Source organism: Pipra filicauda, unplaced genomic scaffold (genome assembly GCF_003945595.2).
Source record: "Pipra filicauda isolate LSUMZ 115617 unplaced genomic scaffold, ASM394559v2 scaffold127_size2900866_pilon, whole genome shotgun sequence".
NCBI lineage: Eukaryota > Metazoa > Chordata > Aves > Passeriformes > Pipridae > Pipra > Pipra filicauda.
Window position 1 is genome coordinate 253,201 of NW_024103740.1, and position 18,648 is coordinate 271,848.

General features: G+C 41.7%; 1 protein-coding gene and 2 long non-coding RNA genes across 4 annotated transcripts in view; 1 reads left to right on the forward strand and 2 right to left on the reverse strand.

Moving 5' to 3' along the window:
• Nucleotides 1-1,944: 1,944 nt before the first annotated feature.
• Nucleotides 1,945-2,362, reverse strand: LOC120325008. Its single transcript, XR_005566768.1, has 2 exons — nt 2,264-2,362; nt 1,945-2,158 (listed from the first exon to the last, which is right to left on the reverse strand). It is a non-coding gene; the product is annotated as an uncharacterized LOC120325008 (long non-coding RNA).
• A 47-nt stretch (nt 2,363-2,409) lies between these two features.
• Nucleotides 2,410-17,290, reverse strand: ERCC4 (ERCC excision repair 4, endonuclease catalytic subunit). The gene is made up of 11 exons (XM_027711179.2): nt 17,087-17,290; nt 15,350-15,530; nt 13,186-13,381; nt 11,631-11,838; nt 10,504-10,684; nt 10,071-10,199; nt 9,384-9,494; nt 7,770-8,361; nt 6,974-7,066; nt 6,156-6,268; nt 2,410-5,103 (listed from the first exon to the last, which is right to left on the reverse strand). The coding sequence occupies exons 1-11, from the start codon at nt 17,258-17,260 to the stop codon at nt 4,370-4,372; spliced, it is 2,712 nt and encodes a 903-aa protein (XP_027566980.1). The 5' UTR covers nt 17,261-17,290; the 3' UTR covers nt 2,410-4,369.
• Nucleotides 10,679-18,648, forward strand: part of LOC113982717 — a 29,948-nt gene continuing 21,978 nt past the window's right edge. Inside the window, exons 1-2 of one of the 2 annotated variants that reach the window (XR_003538865.2) lie at nt 10,679-10,823; nt 15,857-15,948. This is a non-coding gene — a long non-coding RNA (uncharacterized LOC113982717). Of the gene's footprint in view, nt 10,824-15,856; nt 15,949-17,552; nt 17,630-18,648 lie in introns of those variants that run through there. The other variant, XR_005566767.1, reaches the window with a different exon arrangement.

The following is an 18,648-nucleotide window of genomic DNA, read 5'->3' on the forward strand; positions in this document are numbered from 1 at the left end:
AAACTCAAGGAAAAAAATGGTCCTCCTGTTTGTTTTGAAGTGTGGGAGATGAACTCCTAACATTTCGTACTCAAAATAAAAAATGGCACTGAAACTTTAAAACCCTTGAATATTTCCATGTACAGCCTTATCAAAACACTTGGTCAGTCATGTACATTCTCTCTCTGGCCTTTGGAGTAAATTCCCACCCCAAACCTGCTGGCTGATTTCAAGAATAAAATACAAGGAGAGAGAGCAGTGCTGAAATGATCCTCTTAGTTCCTCTTCTGTAGTGTCATTTTTGATGGACAATGCCTGTGTTTCCTCTGGAGCCAAGGGGAGGAGAGTAGCTCTGAATTACCTCTGAATTACCTCTGAATCACCTCTCAGCTACACTCTGGGTCAAGTTTGGCAGTGACTTCCTCTGATCCCATTTGTAGTGGCTGATGAGGAGCGGGAACATTTAAAGGTTTTTTTCTTACTTAGAGGCTTTGGCATCATTCTGTGCCACATGAATCACACCCCCTTTCACTTGTTAGAACTTCAACCTTCATTTAAAATAAACAAAGGAGCAACTCCAGAGTACAGGGGACGTAACATTTACACATTACTAACCTCACCAAACCTGCTGCTATCACAGCTAAGTCATTTTTGATTGATAAACATCGAGAAAGATTCTTGGTGTTTAATTCTTCCCCCCTCATCTTGTAGGGGAGAGATATTATTTCTTGTGGCTTCAAGCTGAACTTAGAATGAACTGGAAATAAAAGAAGCAAGAAATACAATTGACAAATAGGTACAACAGTTATGTCTTACTGTTGCCTAGGCTGCCAGCCCACTGTGAAACTGGGTATTAGAAATATTGAGAGGAAGCTTTGGAGAGGATGACTATAGAAAAAACCTGAAAACTTCGGTGAAAAAAGTTGTAAATTAAGAAAAATTAGTGCCTATACTGTCAATGAGTATATTTTCAATGCAAGAAGGTACCTCAGAGTTAAGCAGATATTAACCATTTCATATGAAGCACATAAAGGGTTTACTCTTAGTTTGATTCTGCAAATATCCAAAATTCTTTTATGTCAAGAAAGCATGAACATGTGAAACAAGTTATAAATACAAAGTGTTACAAAATCCTGCAGCAATGGTTTCTGATCTTTTTGATTTATGACCCTACTTGCATTTCTTAAAATCATGTACTTTAGAAAACAGATCAATTGAATATTAATGTAATTTAGGTTATCCTGGAAAAAGGGCTAAGGAGAACCTTATCCTAAAACAGTCCTTATGAAAGGATTGCAGACCTCACTCCTCCTGGAGCCCAAACTACAGAGTGTCTCTTGCTGAGCCCACACAGGACAAGTTTCTTTAATGACCCTCAGTTACACTTTTTTATGCTGTTTGGCATATAAAAGTATCTGTTTAATAACAGTTTTTTTGGCAGACGTTTGCTTTTGGATTCTATTCTACAGTAATAGAATTGGAATTCTGGATGACTAAGGAAAGCTTTAGAGACAAGTGTTTTTATATTTAAAAATTATGTTGTTTGTGGTTGTACTATCACTCTGCAAATGAGAAAGCCTCACAACCACAACAATCTGCACATTTAAACTTCTCTACTTTCCCAAAGAGCCACTGTTTTTTACAGTGTATCTGCATATTTTATAAGCAGCGTGGATTTTGGGGCAACTGGTTTACATTTAAGTTCTGAAAGCAATCAAGCCAGACGGTCCTAGAAAAGCCCGACTTTACACATTCATGCAGAAGAAGTAATTTCAAAAGCAGAGTTAGTTTTGGTTTGGAGCTGCACAGTGACATTGCCAGCAAAAGGGTTCCTTTGCAGTTGCAGCTGGAAACATAGTTCCCAATATCATGTGAACCCCACAGGCTTCACATATTGAGTGACCTGGAAACAGAGCCTTGGTTTGGGGATAAGAAAGAGACACTCACAGCCTGAAGGCAGCGGGGTTTTGTTTGCTTTTTTTAATAGAACAGCACAGGCTTAAAACATCAAGCAATGCCAAGATGTACAATATTCCATGACTGTTGCAAAGGAGCTAAAGAACCCCCCAAGGGCAGGATTTCCATCAGTCACCCACCCGTGTGCTGTGACTCCAGCCAGGCAGAGCCTTGGCTGGTTCCTTCAGGGTTAAGTGCTGTCAGGACACATGTCCTGTTCCACCTTGGGGCACAGTGGGGACCCATGTCCTGATCCACCTTGGGGCACAGTGGGGACCCATGTCCTGTTCCACCTTGGGGCACAGTGGGGACCCATGTCCTGTTCCACCTTGGGGCACAGTGGGGACCTACTGCCCCAGGAGGGGACACAGCTGAACCCAGCACAGAGAATGCCAGAGCACAGAGAGCAGTAATAACATGCAACAATGTTACTGGTGGGTGTTTAAAGAAAAAGACAAAGCCTGCACAGAGAAAGAAAAGGAAGAAGCTTTACAAAAATTCCACGTATATAGCAAAAGGTAATTGCATCAAAATATTTAGCAAATAATTATTTAATTGCATTTGTAGCTTCATCTAGCATCCAACACAAAGCTACTACGTTATCACCTCTTCATATACCCTTCATTTTCACCCCATACAATCTATGCAAAACCCCCCAAACCTCACTGCCAAAGTCGAGGCAGTACATGTGAAAAAACCCAAACCCACAGCTCCTGGAGCATCCCATGGCTGTTCTCAAAGGCTGGTCACCTCCCCTTTTCTAACACACTCAGGTCAGTCATGAACTTACTCTGATTTTCTGCTCTCTTAGCACCATTTTATGGGTATTCTCAATCCTGATCATTTCCAAAAATATTGGTTTAAATAAGCAAAAGTCTCATGAAAAGCTTCGTTTTATATTAAATAAATTAGAATATAGGGCAATATAAAATCACACACTAAAAATAAAAATGTTCTGATATCAACACAGCCAAATGAGAAACGAGATAATTAACAAATTTTAATCTTATTATGGATGTATTTAATACTGAGATTTGCATCTGCAGAGTTCACTTAGGAAATTTGTCACAGCTCAGCCCTAGAATATAAGTTAACAATTCATAGTTCATACGTAAAATGCACAGTAAACAAATCTGAAAGTACACAGAACAGTTTTTACTGAACATGAACATTAAAAATATTTTCTCCTTTCATGAAGGAGATACTTTTGATCTGTTGTTCCCATTAGAATCGTATAAATACATGTACAAATCACAGATAAGGGTTTGTAAATAGCAAATGTAAATACATAACCATGGAATGACACTGGACCAACCCTTTTGGCAACGGCAGTTTGTTACCCAGTATCAAAGTTCAGTGCAGAACATATAATTTAACAATGAACACATTCACAAACTATCAAAAGAAGAATAACTTTTCCCTCTTTTATGCTACACAGAATGCTGAAAGTTTTATCTTCTAGATGACAATGGACAATTTGAGACGTTAAAATGCAAGTGCAATTGGACACAGAAAGAAGTCAATATTGAAAGAATTGTCCACACTTTTAAAAAACCTTGCTTAGAAAACTATTGCATTTTACAAGAGGAAATATGGCCTGGTATATTTAAAAGAACAGTGCCAATGGTATCCCCAGATTTTTCACTTGCCAGTGAATGACGTGAAAGAACTATCAAAACTGATTAAAAAAATAAAGCATCTCCAAAGTATAAGTAAGGCACACTGAGAATTCAGAATCGCTGTCCAGTCCAGCCCAAAGGAATGCACTTTGCAAAACCCAGCAAGACAGAGCTGTACTGACTTTGGAATGGCAAAAAATATAACTTGCAGTAAAGTAAGCAAGTAGAATGTAAGGCATAGCATAGAACTGTATCTTACTGTGACAAAGGCTTATGATGGTAATTCTAAAATTTAGGATTGAGTCCAAGTATATTCTCCTAAAAAAACTCCTGAGCAAAGACTATGATACAGCTCTTCACTGTCAATCAAAAACTGGCTGTTTCCAGAGAGCAAGACATTGAAAATGGCAAAAGCAAGGTGATGTTTCGTGCAGCAAGTCACACACACTAATCAAAACACAAGACATCATAACTTCCACATGAAAACACCTTTATCAATTAGTCTTAGCACTTAATTCCTTTGGAATTGGTGAAAAAATTTAGTTAATTCAGTGGTAATTCAGTAATTCATTACAGAATTGGTTAAAGTGCTTTAAAACGAATAAATATAATTCACATATCTCTGTTAGAAATACTTATTCCTTTTGAAACTTGCCTTCAGTAATAATTAACTCACATTTCCAAGCTGATGGAACAGCATTAGCAAGAAAGAGCTGGTTATCTGAGAGGGGGCATTTATCAAAATATTTCATGTATTTGCCGAAGTCCTGTGCCAGAAGAGTTTATCTGTGCTCCACGTTGAACTATGGCATTAGTCACCTTTTGCTTTTCCCTTTGGCCAGTGCCTCTCCGTAGGTGAGGTGAATGAAGTCGAAGAGTTGTGTGGCATTGGCAGCATTCCCCAAAATCCTGGAGAGCTCGTCCTTGGACAGCGTCGCCAGCTCTGCGATGCTCCTCACGTGGTTCATCAGGGCCCGGCAGTTCTTGGCATTAACACCTGGCATCTTTAAGAGGAAGTCCTGGGGCCCAGGGTTGTACTTGTCCGACTCGGGCAGGATTTCGGAGTCGGCGGTCACGGCCATCGCCGTCTCTGCGTCGGGCTGGGGGTGGTTCTGTTTCAGCTCCTCGAACAGCTCCGCGGTGGCGTGGGGAGAGGGACACCACAGGATCCGCAGCTTCGGGAAGTGCAGCGTAAGGAGGGTCAGTTTAGAAGTAACATCATTACTGGAAATTTCCTGCTGTAGAGAGCCTCGTGGGATCAGGGAGAACGGTTTGTTAGGATCAAACTCAATCAGGAGGACTGGTCGCTTGTAGTAGCGGCACATGGAAATGCACTGGGAATACAGCCTCCCATTGTTTAGGGAGCCAATCAGATCGCTGATGCTTTTCCGCTCCACACAGATGTCAGGAGTCAAAATATAATCTCCAACTTCCAGAGTAACGGGCTCAATGTCAATGCCACGGCGATGAATCAGCGATGGGAGCTCACTACGGAATTCCCGCATATCCACGATTATAGTTTGCTGAACATCCTTCTGCTCCTGTCCCCCTAAAGAGCAAAATAAACAGTTATCCCCATACTTGGGACTGCAGCTCCAGCTGTAGAGCTTTCATGTGTGCTGCCAGTGCTTCTGTAATGGATGGACTTCACATCCCAAATTATACCTCGAATTCAGCATTTAATAAATCCAGACTTCATTTAATTTTCAGTTGCCCAATTATGTACTGTAGTTTATGGAGTACACTCTGCAGTTTCACAGAACTCCCATGCTACCTGCTGTAAGCTTTGTGCATGTGACAATGAAATACATTCAACTGTAGGTGAAAGTTATTTAAATAAATCTTTAAAAAGTTGCCTGTAAAACAAGACAATGAAGCTGATCCTTTTTATTTCCAGCTGTTTCCCACAGAAATACGGCATTTTATTGTAGGACTTACGTGTTGGCCTCTATAGGTCTGCAAAAAGACACATAAAGAGACTGCAGCACCAAGGCCACAAAAGACATAAAAGCAAAGATTAGAGAGCACATGGTAAAGGAGAGCAGGATTACAGACATGACAGCAATGAAAAATGGGCAGAGCTGTGAAGATAAAGGCACAGTAGAGATGTCAGAGGAAGGCAACAAAAATGTGGTTAGAACTGCAAAAAAAGAAAAAGGATGTTTTTATTACAAAGAAGGTGATCAAAAACACAATGTGCAGTCGTTTACCCAGGCAATCTGTTCTGCCAAGATGAAAAGATGTCCCCAACATTTACTGTCTCAAGGACAACTTGACTTCCTTTGACTATCTGCAGACTTCAGTTTCTATGTTTTAATTTCTCTCCCTACAAACAGCACTAGAAAGTCTTATAACCAACAAGCAGCCCAGAAACGATGCAAACTGTATCTGCCTCAATGGTAAAACCCTTCTTTAGTCTGTATTGTCAGAGAAAACCACAATTCACCGTCACTGGGAAATACTGTTTCTTCACCATGAAGACTGCAGAGCCAGTGTAGGTGTCTCTGACCCTGGTGCTGGGTCCCTGGTGGCATTTCCAGGGCAGCAGTGATGGGGCTCTCCAGAAGGTCAGAGCTGAGCCTGAGCTCAGGCCCCGCTCACCTGCTTTGCGTGTGTCGGCAGCCACACCGGGGGGTTTGGCGTCTCGGATCAGGTCCAAGTTTGTTTCATCTCTTCCTTCTCTCTCTTCAGGAACAACCATGCTGGCCTTCTCCCTAAGGAACCCCAAACAAACACACAGTAAAAACTGCAAACAGATGAGAAAAATACACCCAAATAGTTTAACACCCTTCATCCAGATGTAAAACATATACAGTCTAATCCTAACTGCAGACCCGATCAGAACTGCACTTTACCAGGTTTTCCACATTGTTGGGCTAGATGCTGTATTTCTATTTCAACTACCAGCACTTTCTAGCAGCTGATTATTTTTTTATGTCTAGAACTTCTCAGAGCATAATAAACAAAGGAACTAATAATTAGTAATAGCACTATAACCTGATGAGAAGATACTGTCAGTAAAAATACTGTCTTATACAGTCTAAGGAAATAATTATTTTGTTTCCCCAACTGACTCAGGTTATAAAAGCCTTAGGAATTATCTTACAAGAAATGCTACTTGCAGACAAAAAGACAATTACAAAAATGAAATTCACAGAGACAATTAGGGGAAAATCCAAGTGGTGCTGTTCAGCCTTAGAAGTTTAATATGAAATCCCACTAAAATTAATAAATAAAATGGGGTTTGACTTTTTGTTGATTCTCAGTGGGCAAGTTCTCTTAACACCTGAAAAACAATTGAATTAAAAGCTTATTTAAAGCCTTCACACAGTTAAGAACTTCACTCTGTTTGAAGTGTAAGCATGTAAGGGAATGACATGGAACAGTAATAATAAAGGTGGTTAAACTAATTGTGTTACCGAATGAGTTTTTCAAAGGCCTCCTTCTCTTTCCTCAGAGCTGTGAGATAACGCTGCTCTTCTGTGGAGCCCCCATATATGAGGAAATAAACTCTGTAGGTATGAAAGAGGAAAAAAAAAATCCTTACAGAACTTCATATTAACTTAAAAACACCCACAACCAATATTTAAGATTAGTAGCCTGACAAGTCAGTCAATAGTATATTAAAGTTTTCTATATTTTTAATTAGTTTGTGAAATTTATTCATAAAAGTGAGTTTGGCAGGTGTATCAAATACCTATACACAGTGTGGTGATCTTTCTGTCAGCTAGAAAAAAGTATAACTGCTAATACTTCTCATTTTCTTTATTGTGTTTTCCTATACTTGTTTTTCTGTTACAGTTTCTGAATTACTTGTCTTCAGCATTGCCAACATCAGGAAATGTGAACATGAATTAAACCCAAAATGAATCTTATTGTGTAAAAATCATACCCACAGAAATGGTTTAAAATGAGACTACACCACGTCAAAATGATCTACTGCCCCTAAGATCGTCGAAGCAGAGGTCTTGAAGAAGATGGAATGAACTTTGGGGATTTTAACAGGTATGTTTCTGCCCTAAGAGACTAAACACCCTCTGGAAAGTAAAAATTATCTTTTGGTTACTCCAGACATTTTGCTTTTGTTTAAAATTAGGAAGAGGGCTAAACAGGAATTAAAGGGTAGCTAAAGAAAATGAACAGCTGCACGTTCTGCCTTGACTGCTGACAGTGCACTTTTTAGTTTGTAAGACTAGAATTACCAAGTGAACTTGCCTCAGAGGCTTCCCAGGCCTGCTGGCCTTGTAGATCTCCAGCTGGCGGACAAAGGTGAGTTCTGCATCGTACAGCACCACATATCTGGGCTCCACCTCGTGCAGGACGCGGGTCAGGGCGTAGGGATCCCCACAGCTCTGCAGCGGGTGGATGATGGTCAGCGGGTCCTTGAAAATCCCATAGTAACAATCCGAGGGCAGGTTCACATCAAAATCTTCAGGAATGGCCTCTTCACCGCTGCTTTCTTGGCTACTGCTTAAGTCTTTGTTCTCTTCCCCCTCTAACTCCTCTCTCTTTTCCTCCTCGGTTTTCCCTATCATTTGGATTATAGTCCGGTCTTGTTGCTTCTTGTGTTTCTTTTGTTTTGAAGAAGCTGCAAGTTTGCCTTTTTTGGCTTGAGGCCCTGGGTCTGGTTTGGCATTTCCTTTGGACTTGATGGCTTTTCTGTCTGTAATCCATGCTTCTCCAGCTTTCTCATCCTTTCCGAAGGTTTTGTTATACAGCCTTGTTAAAAAAGCTTCTGCCCCAGCAATAATAAACTCCCTGAGCTGTGCACAGGCTCGGTCATCGCTGGCACAAATGAGCACTTGCCCTGCAGTCAAGAAACAATATCATGTTTACAGGCTGTAATGCTGTGCTGCTTTTCCACCTACAAGGCATCTCCTGAGCAAATTGGTTTTACTGATCCTGGAAGTAATGCCTGCCAAAGACTTTTGTATTTGGTTGTCACAGTTGCTCTGGACTTTGAGAGAAATATAAAGTGCATGGGCATTTTGTACCAAACAAGATTAGAGGAGATTAATGGAAGTTCAGCATTCCTTATTCTCACAACGTCTAAATTTGTGAGGTTTTCCTTCTGGCCATCTGAAACATAGTGTGTATTGAAACACACTCACAACTACTTCTTTTTAAGACGTGGAATAAGAGAACTTAATTTAGACCAGTCTAATTTTCAGCCTTTGTCAGCTGTGATAGAAAGTCAAAAAATACATATTTCACACAGTATTATTGACATTTGTGGTCTTGAATAACAATTCTCCACAAGCTGACTCAGATAAACTCCTACAACACTAGGTGAGAGAGCCAGTTCTTATGCAGTCAGAACACTGTGGGTGGGAGAAAAGAGCACTTTTTTACCCTTACTATTTCCTAAAATAAAACTTGCTGAAATTTAAGGGGCTGAACAGCCCTAAAATAGGAAAGGCAGCAAAGCAGTTAGACTCTCTACCCTGCCTTCTAATCTCTACCCCATTTATATGCATCTCCTGGAGAGGCAAATTTTCAGGTGCAGGAGAAGAATGTGTGAGTTAGAAAGGGCACTTTTTTTGAAGTTGAACTTAAGAAATGAGTGAATGGTACCTTGATTATTATAAATTTCCACATCAGTTTTATTGGGCTTGGAACTAAAGTATCAGTCTAACATTGAAATGTAAGTTAAAAAAATTCTCTTTCCTAAACTGTATCGCATAGTAACCAACACAAATTATTAAATTTAAACTATCTCTTTGATAAAACTGCAGTAAAGAGTTAGGTTCCCTCTCTCCAAAGACAAGCAGAAGTGCAAACCAGCCATGGTTTTACTGTGAAAACTTTCATCATTTAGTATTCTCTCACCTGGACCACCAAGGTTGTCACTGTTCTTATTCTCATTTTCAATCTCTTTCAGTACTTCTCTCAAAGCTTCCCATTTTGGGTTACTTTCGAGAACCAATTCCCTTTTCAGTTCTGAAACAAAGTAAGATTGAACATAGCAGCTCTTACAGCCAAAATATCCCTCAGACTTTAAATTAGTGGTTAGATGTCAATAGCGTGATGGCTGTTGGCAAATATGATATTCAACAGCCTACATATGCAATGTGTTATGTTACTGGGTTGGAGAACACTCTTAACTTTAAAAATGGGGATAAGTGCTCTAGTGAAGCAAAAAGTTGCAATATTCACTTATTCTTCAATTCTGAAACTCCTGGATATATTTTTTTTAATAAAAGCAACCCCAGCCTCCTACCCATTCAAGTAAAATCATAAAGATCAAGCTAAACACAAGTGTAACACAAGAATTCCATAAAAGCTCTCCCAGTGATCAGCTGAGCAAGCTTAGGAGAACCCCTTACTTCTTCATGACTCTTGTATGTTGTTTATTATATGCTTTTTGAACTAAGATTATGTCTCAGCTTATCCCAGCTAACAGACGGAGATCCTGAGCTGGGTTATGTTCACGTAGGGAACCAGAGCCCCAGTAATAACATGCAAAGCACTTGAAATCGTGACACTCCCAAACTTAAAATTAGGAATGATCAGTACCATTTTCCTTCTTCACATCACGTTTTTCAGAGCCTTTGCCTTTCTGACTCAGCTTCTCCTCTGCAATGCGATAAACTCGAGCCCGAGCGTTCACAAACATCGAGGTGCTGGCGTCAAGGAACAGCCAACCTGAGGGGAGAGGAGAGGGAAGCAGCACTAGTTTGACATCTGCAATGGGGATGTGTTACCTGTGCTACCTGCTCGCTGTGCAATCACCAGCTTAATAAGAGACAAATGTGATGCAAATCTGCCCCTGTTAAGTAACAGCAGTTAGGTGGGAAGATGAAAGCATTATCTGTCAATAAAAACCTACGTCCTTATGGCTGGTTATGTAAAGCCTAATTAGGTACCTTCAAATGTTTGGGAATGCTAATTAAAAACATCAACATTTCACTGTTTCATGCATTGACTTGTATGGATCTTGAGTGTTTACCTGAATTCTCGCCAAAAGCTTTTTCACTTGCTTTCAGTGACTCCAGAAGATTAAGGAAGGTGACACAATCATACTGAGTGAGATACAGGAGCAAAGTACGGAGTATCTTCAAATCCTGGACCAAAGATTTTGTCTTAGCTCCAAGCTGATGCCAGAGAGGATCTAAATAGTGACGTATTGTCTAGAAATATAAATTGGAAAGTTCAGGATGTCAAATATATAGTACACTAACCATGCTAAAAATGCACTTTTTTTTTTCTTTATAGGGGATGCAACTAGTTTCCTGAAGTTATTAAGGATATCAAATTAAAGACCTGATGGTAAGGTATTTTTTTTTATATAAGTTATAATTTTTTAGCAAAGTTAACATAATATAGATGCCTTTATGTAAAATATTCCAGCAATTAGCAGATGTGTATCAATTAATGCTTTCAGTACACTTTTTCCTTTCCATCTAATAATAAAACACTGGTACAATACTCCCCCCCACCCTTAATTTACTGGCACTGGCCTGTAAAGCAGAAACCATTCTAATGGCATTTAATTTCCAAAATAAGGTTGGTACCATGCAGATGTGCAACCTGTAAAGCTTAAGAAAAAAACCTCCTGATATTTAAAGTACAGAAGGCCTTACATCAGGATTAAATAGTAGTTAAGAAATAACTGTGTTTCACTATGACGGTTGAAGTTTATGATTTCACCTTACAGAAAGCACATGTATGCCAAACATTGCACATCTGCCACAAACAGCAATGAACACACAATTACTGACATATATAATGATTAAAGATACAGCAGAGGCATGCCTGTGCATGTTGTCTACTGTATACTTGTGCTTCTCCTACTAGAGGAAATGGAAACACAAATAGGAAAGAAAACCTTGAATCAGGATGTTCTTGCTGTAAGACTTGGGAAATGAAGGAAGAACAATAACACCTATACACCAAAAACCCTACTGGCAACTGTCACATCACTATTACATCACCTGGTACCACTAATAAACATGTCATGGGAGAACACTCAGCTGCTGAAGGTTATTAATTTTACAAATAAAATTTCTGTTTGCATGGCAGTTTGAAGATCTACATCCTGTTAGTCAGACACTGCAAAACAATCAGAATGGTTACCTTGTCAAAAGGTTTTCCAATAGCATTTTCTAAAGAGAGATCTTCTACTTCAAGAACTGGATTATAACGTTTGAGTTCTCTCAGACAGGCATTCAAAATGTCCAGGATTGAGGTCTGGATAGCAAGCATAGCAGGGGTCATTGCCACATGTATTTCCACCACTTCAGGTTTATGCTTCTCTAAAAATGAGTTCACTGCTATATGAAATCTAAGAGGAAAACAGCTTATTAAGATTTACATGGAAAGTTTTCTTGACCCACAATTACCCAAAAGTTTGTATAAACTACAATTACAATTGTTTTAAATGTGAACAAGTAAGTTAATTCCAAAGTAAATCAGATTCTACTGATGTGAAGACTGCAATCTTATGAACAGCCTCAGAAAACCATCTGTTCCACAATGATGATTGTAGGCATTCTAGTCATGTGAGCCTATAGGGCTGGTGAATGAGCCATGGAAAATTACTGCACTAGATTCTCCATCACCAATACACAAACAAATACTAAAGTAAACCCAAAAAATCTCATAAGGGGGAAACAGGAACAGGCTCATGAATTCTTTGAAACCAGACACTGCACCAGCAGGTTGTGTGACATTCCCAGTTTGCAAGGATGAGCAGCAGGTCCTTGTTGGAACCCTCCCCTGCAGCCCCTCAGCTGCACAGGCACAGACATGTCACTGCCTTTCCCTAACAGGGAGGCTCAGAGAGCCCAGTGCCTCCAACCTCTGGAACTCCCTGGGCATCTCCCTTCCCACACACTGCACCCCCAGGCCTTGCCATGGCTCAGAAGCCAAGGAAGAAAACATAGAGAACTTTTATCCAACCTTTCTTGCCCTAGTTATGTCCACTTCTACTTCCCTGGGATACTGGAAGAAAGACTGTTAAAAAAAGTTTACAAGGCAGAGTGACAGTTCATTAAGATGGAGTGAAACACATTGTTAGCCTGGAACAAATGGGCAGAGCTCCTGCCCAAGGCAAGAGCACTGAACGGGTCAGCAGATAAAGGGCCCAGTTCCATTTGTGGCTCTGCTTCTGAATGACTTAACACGTGCCACAAACCTGGCAATTTGCTTTTTATCAGTCATCAGGAAATATTCTTCATATACAACATACATGTAAAAGAAGATTAAAAAAATCTGACATGTAGAAAGATCCACGGAGTTTCACCACAGCTGGAAACAAATACCTCCCTGAATGGAGAACTGAGAGACTGTGTTCTTGTTACTTCATGGCTTAAATACTGTTTAGTAAGGGAAGCTTTTCTTGAGCTATTAGGAGTGTCACCTTCTGCTGTGATTTCTGTTGGCTAAAAGGCCAGCTCTGCCATAAGGTTCAGCCCCTTACAGAGTTAATTTGAGTCTATTTCAAAAATACATACAGAAATTTAGCATCTTCAAGACCACTTCAGTCAAAACCTGACTGCAATTTGTTTGGGATATGAGAGAACACCCCTAAGCAGTGTGACTGCATGCACCTCATTTTCTGAGGAACCCATTTAGCATCCTTCACCTTCTTTTAAGTTTAACTCTCCAGTGGAGTAAAGAAGTGCCTCACCTTGGCCACAGATAAAGCTTACTGACAAAAAGGTTTTTCATCACTCTTTCCACGTGGCAAAAGCCAGTGTTAAATGCAACAGCATTATCTGTAAAAGCTTTAATGAAGCCTTGCTTGTTCTTCTGGCGATACAGTCGCAGGATAAATGCTTCCTGGCAGGACTCGATGATTCTGTGTGCTTTGTACACCAAAATGCCTGGCAAAATAAAACATTTTCAAGTTACAAGAAGTTAAGAAAGGTCCAACTTTGTATAGAATTTTCCTCATAACTGTCTTATTCTTCTAATATTCTTTGGATTATAGGAATTTAAATCTTCTAAAATGAGTGTTGAACAAACTTCCTGGGGTTCGAACAAGTGACTCCTCAGTTTCAGTACCATAGAACTGCCAAATAACAGAACTGGGTTAATGATGCATCTTTAATAAAAAAAAAAATTTAAAAAATCTTTTGCTTGAGTGGCAGGACTTATTAGCTTAGAAAATTCTTTACTTGTGAGGCATAACTTGAACTTGAGCCTTTGAAAAGGAGGAAAAGCAAATGCACGACAGAACACACTGTTACAGCACAGCAAGTTTGACACTTTCAAGTCCGTGATATTTGCATTCTTTTGTTAGAGAAATTCTGGAATTAGTCTGGTCAAGTATGTTTCATTGGTAACAGTTCAAGTGTTTACACATTCAAAGAACATCTGAAAACATTTGTTTTGCTTTTCTCCTCCTTCTGATAAGTCATATTCACTCTTAAGGACAGCAAATACTGTCAACTGTATGAGTCCACCCCCAGTTTTATTCAGGGCTATGGGGGTATTAGGAATAAAAGATTTATCAAGCACATTTTAGTAAAGAGAAATGAAACAACAATTTAATTTAATTAGGTGTTCGAGACAAATACTTCTGGGATTCACAGTTCACTCAGCCAAGACCTGTTAAACTCAGGCTTATTTTTCCTCCCACTTAATCATGTTAAATAGCACACTGCATTCTTCCCTCTCCCCTGCTGAAGTGAGGCCTATGTGGTAACTCTTATCTGTTCACAGCTTGCAGTGGAATCATAAATGCCTTTCTGAAATGGAAGCAAAGGACATCAAACATCACAGGTTTTACCTTGTACCTACATAAGCTCATAAATTTACAGTGCATTTAATTCTGCAACAAGTTTCTTCAACTCAGCACCTAGACATTGATTTTAATATGCCTTTGCTTGGTAAATGAGAAAGCATCTAGAAAAAAAAGGCTTCCATATAACTGCTAGCCATTCATGATTAAGTCATGGAATAATCCACTACAAGGTATTTTTGTATCTAGACATTGTTAGATCTGTCCCATGAAGCAAATTTTTCAGGACGTAATAATGATCACACACACTTCTGAACAACTTCAGTTTGTCAAGATGTGACTCAGAATGGACATGAGAGGAGACAACCAATTTGTGATGGGCCAGTAAGACTGTGTGTTTATCATAATACCTTCCAACTTTCACTCAATATATGTCTGCTTGTGGAGTGAGTTTGTACCTGCTCTGTAAGCCCTTTTATTATCACTTTTTATTAAAACCACTTGCATCAGTCTTACTGTGCTGTCAAGTACATCATTTTTACCTGGCTAAAACTACCAGGAATAATTCTTCTTTACTGCAGTGATAATTTCTTATCTCCATTTAGCTGGACTTTATGAGTTCATCAGATGTTAATTCACATGTGATTCAACACTGATTTTATAAACAACATTTATAAAACCTAGAAACACTTTTTCTGTGTTACCTCCTCAAGAACCACTATTACAAGTTTTTGTTGGTTTGGCTGTACAGTCTCACACACAGGTAAGGAACATGGAACCAGGTGTTGGGGAAGCTGGAAATGAAGCAGCTGGTCTATCACAGCTGCTCTGGCACTGACCTCTGGTGGCAATGCAAAACCTGTAAAAATAGCTCTGTAAAAATAATGTGCATGTTTTCAAAGGGTTTGATTAAATAAGACAAACAAGTTTGGAGCAAAGAAAACCATTAAAAATATGAAAGAACTACATATTTGCTCTTTTTACCTCAGTCTTGGGGGGAAGGAAAGGAAAAGTTCTTCGACAGTGGTTAGTAGAACTCTTCATATAGAATTAAGCTTTATGTATGTTCAAACAGAACACTTTTACCTTCATTTCATTAAACTCTTACCAGTAATGAGGTTGGCAGGAATTCTGTCAGTAAGGAAATCCACTACCAGGATCCGACTTGTTGCAAAGATGACTCCTCCTTGTGTGTAAAATTCGTACCGAGTGTTATTTGCAATTTCATTGGTAACACGCCGAGGAAGGTGAACAGCTCCATCTGACCTCAGCTGGTCAATAAAATACTCCTAAACCGAATACAATAAAAACAAAGACATAATCGTGGTAACTAATGAAACAAACACATTTATTGGATGCAATAAACACCTTTATTATGCATACCCTGCCAATTTTGAGGAGCAGTCCAAAACAAATTAAAACATGATAGTATAACATACTAAAGGAAGTCATAATTAACATGATTTTTTTCTTCTTTAATATACTTTGTTCAGTTTCAAACTCATCTGGGTGATTTAAAATCTACGTATTGTCAGTAGTAGCTAGAAAATACTTAAGTAAATATGAGCAACTGACACTCAAAAGAGCTTACACTTTCCTGTATTTCCATTTTCAGAGAATATGCAATTTTAATACTGCCTTAAGAACAGAGAATTGGGAAGAGTTCATCTTCTGGTGCCCTCACCTGCTATCAGACAACTACAGCAGGTAGGACCTATACATGAAGTTTAATCTTACAAACTAGAGCTGTGATATTTATTCCCCTATGGCCACTATAAAAAGTCCCCAGGACCTCACTTCCCTGATGGTGGGAAATCTCCCTGGTTCCAGGGAAAAAAGAGCAGCTATTTTTTGTACAAGCAGGGACAAACCTTCAGCAAGTTCATCCCTTTCTGCTCAGTGGTTACTTACAATTATGTACATATGCTTGTTTTAGCTCAGTATTGTTTTTGGGGCTTTACTGTGCTGCAGGAGTAGGAATTCAGCTGATGGATCCCAAGTGTGTCTGGTCTGACAGCTTTCCCTGGGACATGGGGTCCTGGGGGACAACCAGCTGTCCCTGAGCCAGCAGTGCCCTCATGGCCAAGAAGGCCAACAGTGTCCTGAGGTGCATTAGGAAGAGCATGGCCAGCAGGTCGAGGGAGGTGATCCTGCCCCTCTACTCAGCCCTGATGAGGCCGTTCTGGAGTGTTGTGTCCAGTTCTGGGATCCTCAGGACAAGAGAGACACGGAGCTCCTGGAGTGGGTCCAGCGCAGGGTGACACAGAGGATGGGGGGACCCTCCTCTGAGGACAGGCTGAGGAGCTGGCCCTGAGAAGAGACAGCTGAGAGGGGACCTCCTCAATGTCTGTCAGATCTGCAGGGAGAGGGCAAAGGATGGACCGGGCTCTGCTCGGGGGTACCCAGCAATGGGATGAGAGGGAATGGGCAGGAACTGATGCTCAGGAAGTTCCACCTGAACATGAGGAAGAACTTCTTCACTGTGCAGTGACCGAGCACTGGAACAGATTGCCCAGAGAGGGTGTAGAGTCTCCTCGCTGGGGACTGGAGTCTCCAGTTCTGGAGACTCCTCACTCCAGAACTGTCTGGACACAGGATTCTGTGCCGTGTGCTCTGGGATGACCCTGCTGGAGCAGGAGCAGGAGGTGGGACCAGATGATCCACTGTGGTCCCTTCCAGCCTGACCCACTCAGTGATTCTGTGACAGCGCCCGGCCCGGCCCCGGATCCCGCACACCCACCCCCGGCCCACCCCCGGCCCCAGGAGCCGCTCCCGCCCGGGGCACTGCGGGGCCGCGCCCGCCGGGCCCGAGCGGGGCAGTGCCGGGCGCTGACAGCCCCCTCACCTCCTCGGCGGGGCCGGTGTTGAGCACGAGCACGAGGCTGGCGGGCTCGCAGTAGAGGCGCAGGAAGCGCAGGAGCAGGCGGTCGATGCCGAGCCCGCGGGCGCACACCACGAGCCCGTCCCGGTGGAACAGGTCCAGGAAGATCTGGCTCTCGTGCTCCAGCAGCGCCGCCATCGCCGCGCGCGACCGCGCACGCGCCCCCGGCCCACCCCCTGACACGCCGGCGGCGCCCCCTGGCGGGCACGTGAGAGCGGTCCTCCAGCGGCGGCTGAGGGAGAGCGGGGACAGGAGAGAGAACTGGGACAGGAGAGAGAACTGGGACAGGAGGGACAGCTGGGACAGGAGGGACAGGAGGGACAGGAGGAACAGGAGGGAGAGCTGGGACAGGAGGGAGAGCTGGGACAGGAGGGACAGCTGGGACAGGAGGATCCAGAGCCCCCGGCGTGGAAAGCGATGGGGGGACAGGACCCACCTGCTCCCCACAGGAGCTGCGCCCCCGATCCTCCTCGTGTGGGCCGTGTGAGCGCCGAGTGTCAGTGTGAGGTAGCCGGTCTTCGCCTTTTTTATTATGTGTTTATCATGTCCTGAGGGAATGGCCCGAAGTTGTGTCAGGGGAGGTTTAAGTTGGATCTTAGGAAAGGTTCATCACCCCAGAAGGTGGTCGGGCACTGAACAGGCTCCCCAGGGCAGTGGTCAGGGCACCAAGGCTGACAGAGCTCAAGGAGTGTTTGGACAACGCTCTCAGGGACATGGTGAGATTTGGGGTTGTCCTGTGCAGGGCTAAGAGATGGGATTTGATGATCCTTGTGGGTCCTGTCTGCCTCAGGATATTCTGTGATTCTGTTACTTCTTACCTGGCACCTGTAAGCTAATTTCTTAAGCAGCTAAACAACACTTGACTGAACTTATCCTGCATTCCTCACACAATCCATCAGTTCCTCACTGTTTCCGTGGTCCCCAAGGGGTTCGTTTGTTTTGTTTGTGCCCGTAGGGGTGAGGGACTCCTTGGACCAGCTTCCAGAGGCAGCTGGAGGTGAAGGACACTGCTCAGAGTTCCCCTGCAGTTCAGCTGAGCATCACAGAATCATAAAGTCACAGAAGGGTTTGGGCTGGAAGGGACCTATTTACACTGGGGGTTGATTCCAGTTACTTCTCTCAATATTCTATTGGTAAAATGCGATTATTGGGGCATTGAGTCAACTGTCAAATACATTCAAATAAATGGTTTCAGTTCTTTGTTTCACACTGTCACGTGTTGGCAGCCGCAGAGGGTTTGCTTTTGGGTTTTGGTGTTTTTCTAAGTAAGGGTGTACAGCTGCCAGCATGTTCTTTTGCTGCAGACTTGTTCCAGCTGACACCGTTAATGAAGATGCACTTTGCGATGCCTTCTTTGTGAATTTGCCACATGGTCAGAATTATGCTACAGAATATTTTAAATTAACATAGGAAAAATTCAAATTATTTGCTATCTATCTATCTATCTATCTATCTATCTATGTATTTTAAAAGGCAGTAGAGAGCCTCAGAGCAAAGTAGAAAACAAGTTTTTAGAAATCGGAAAA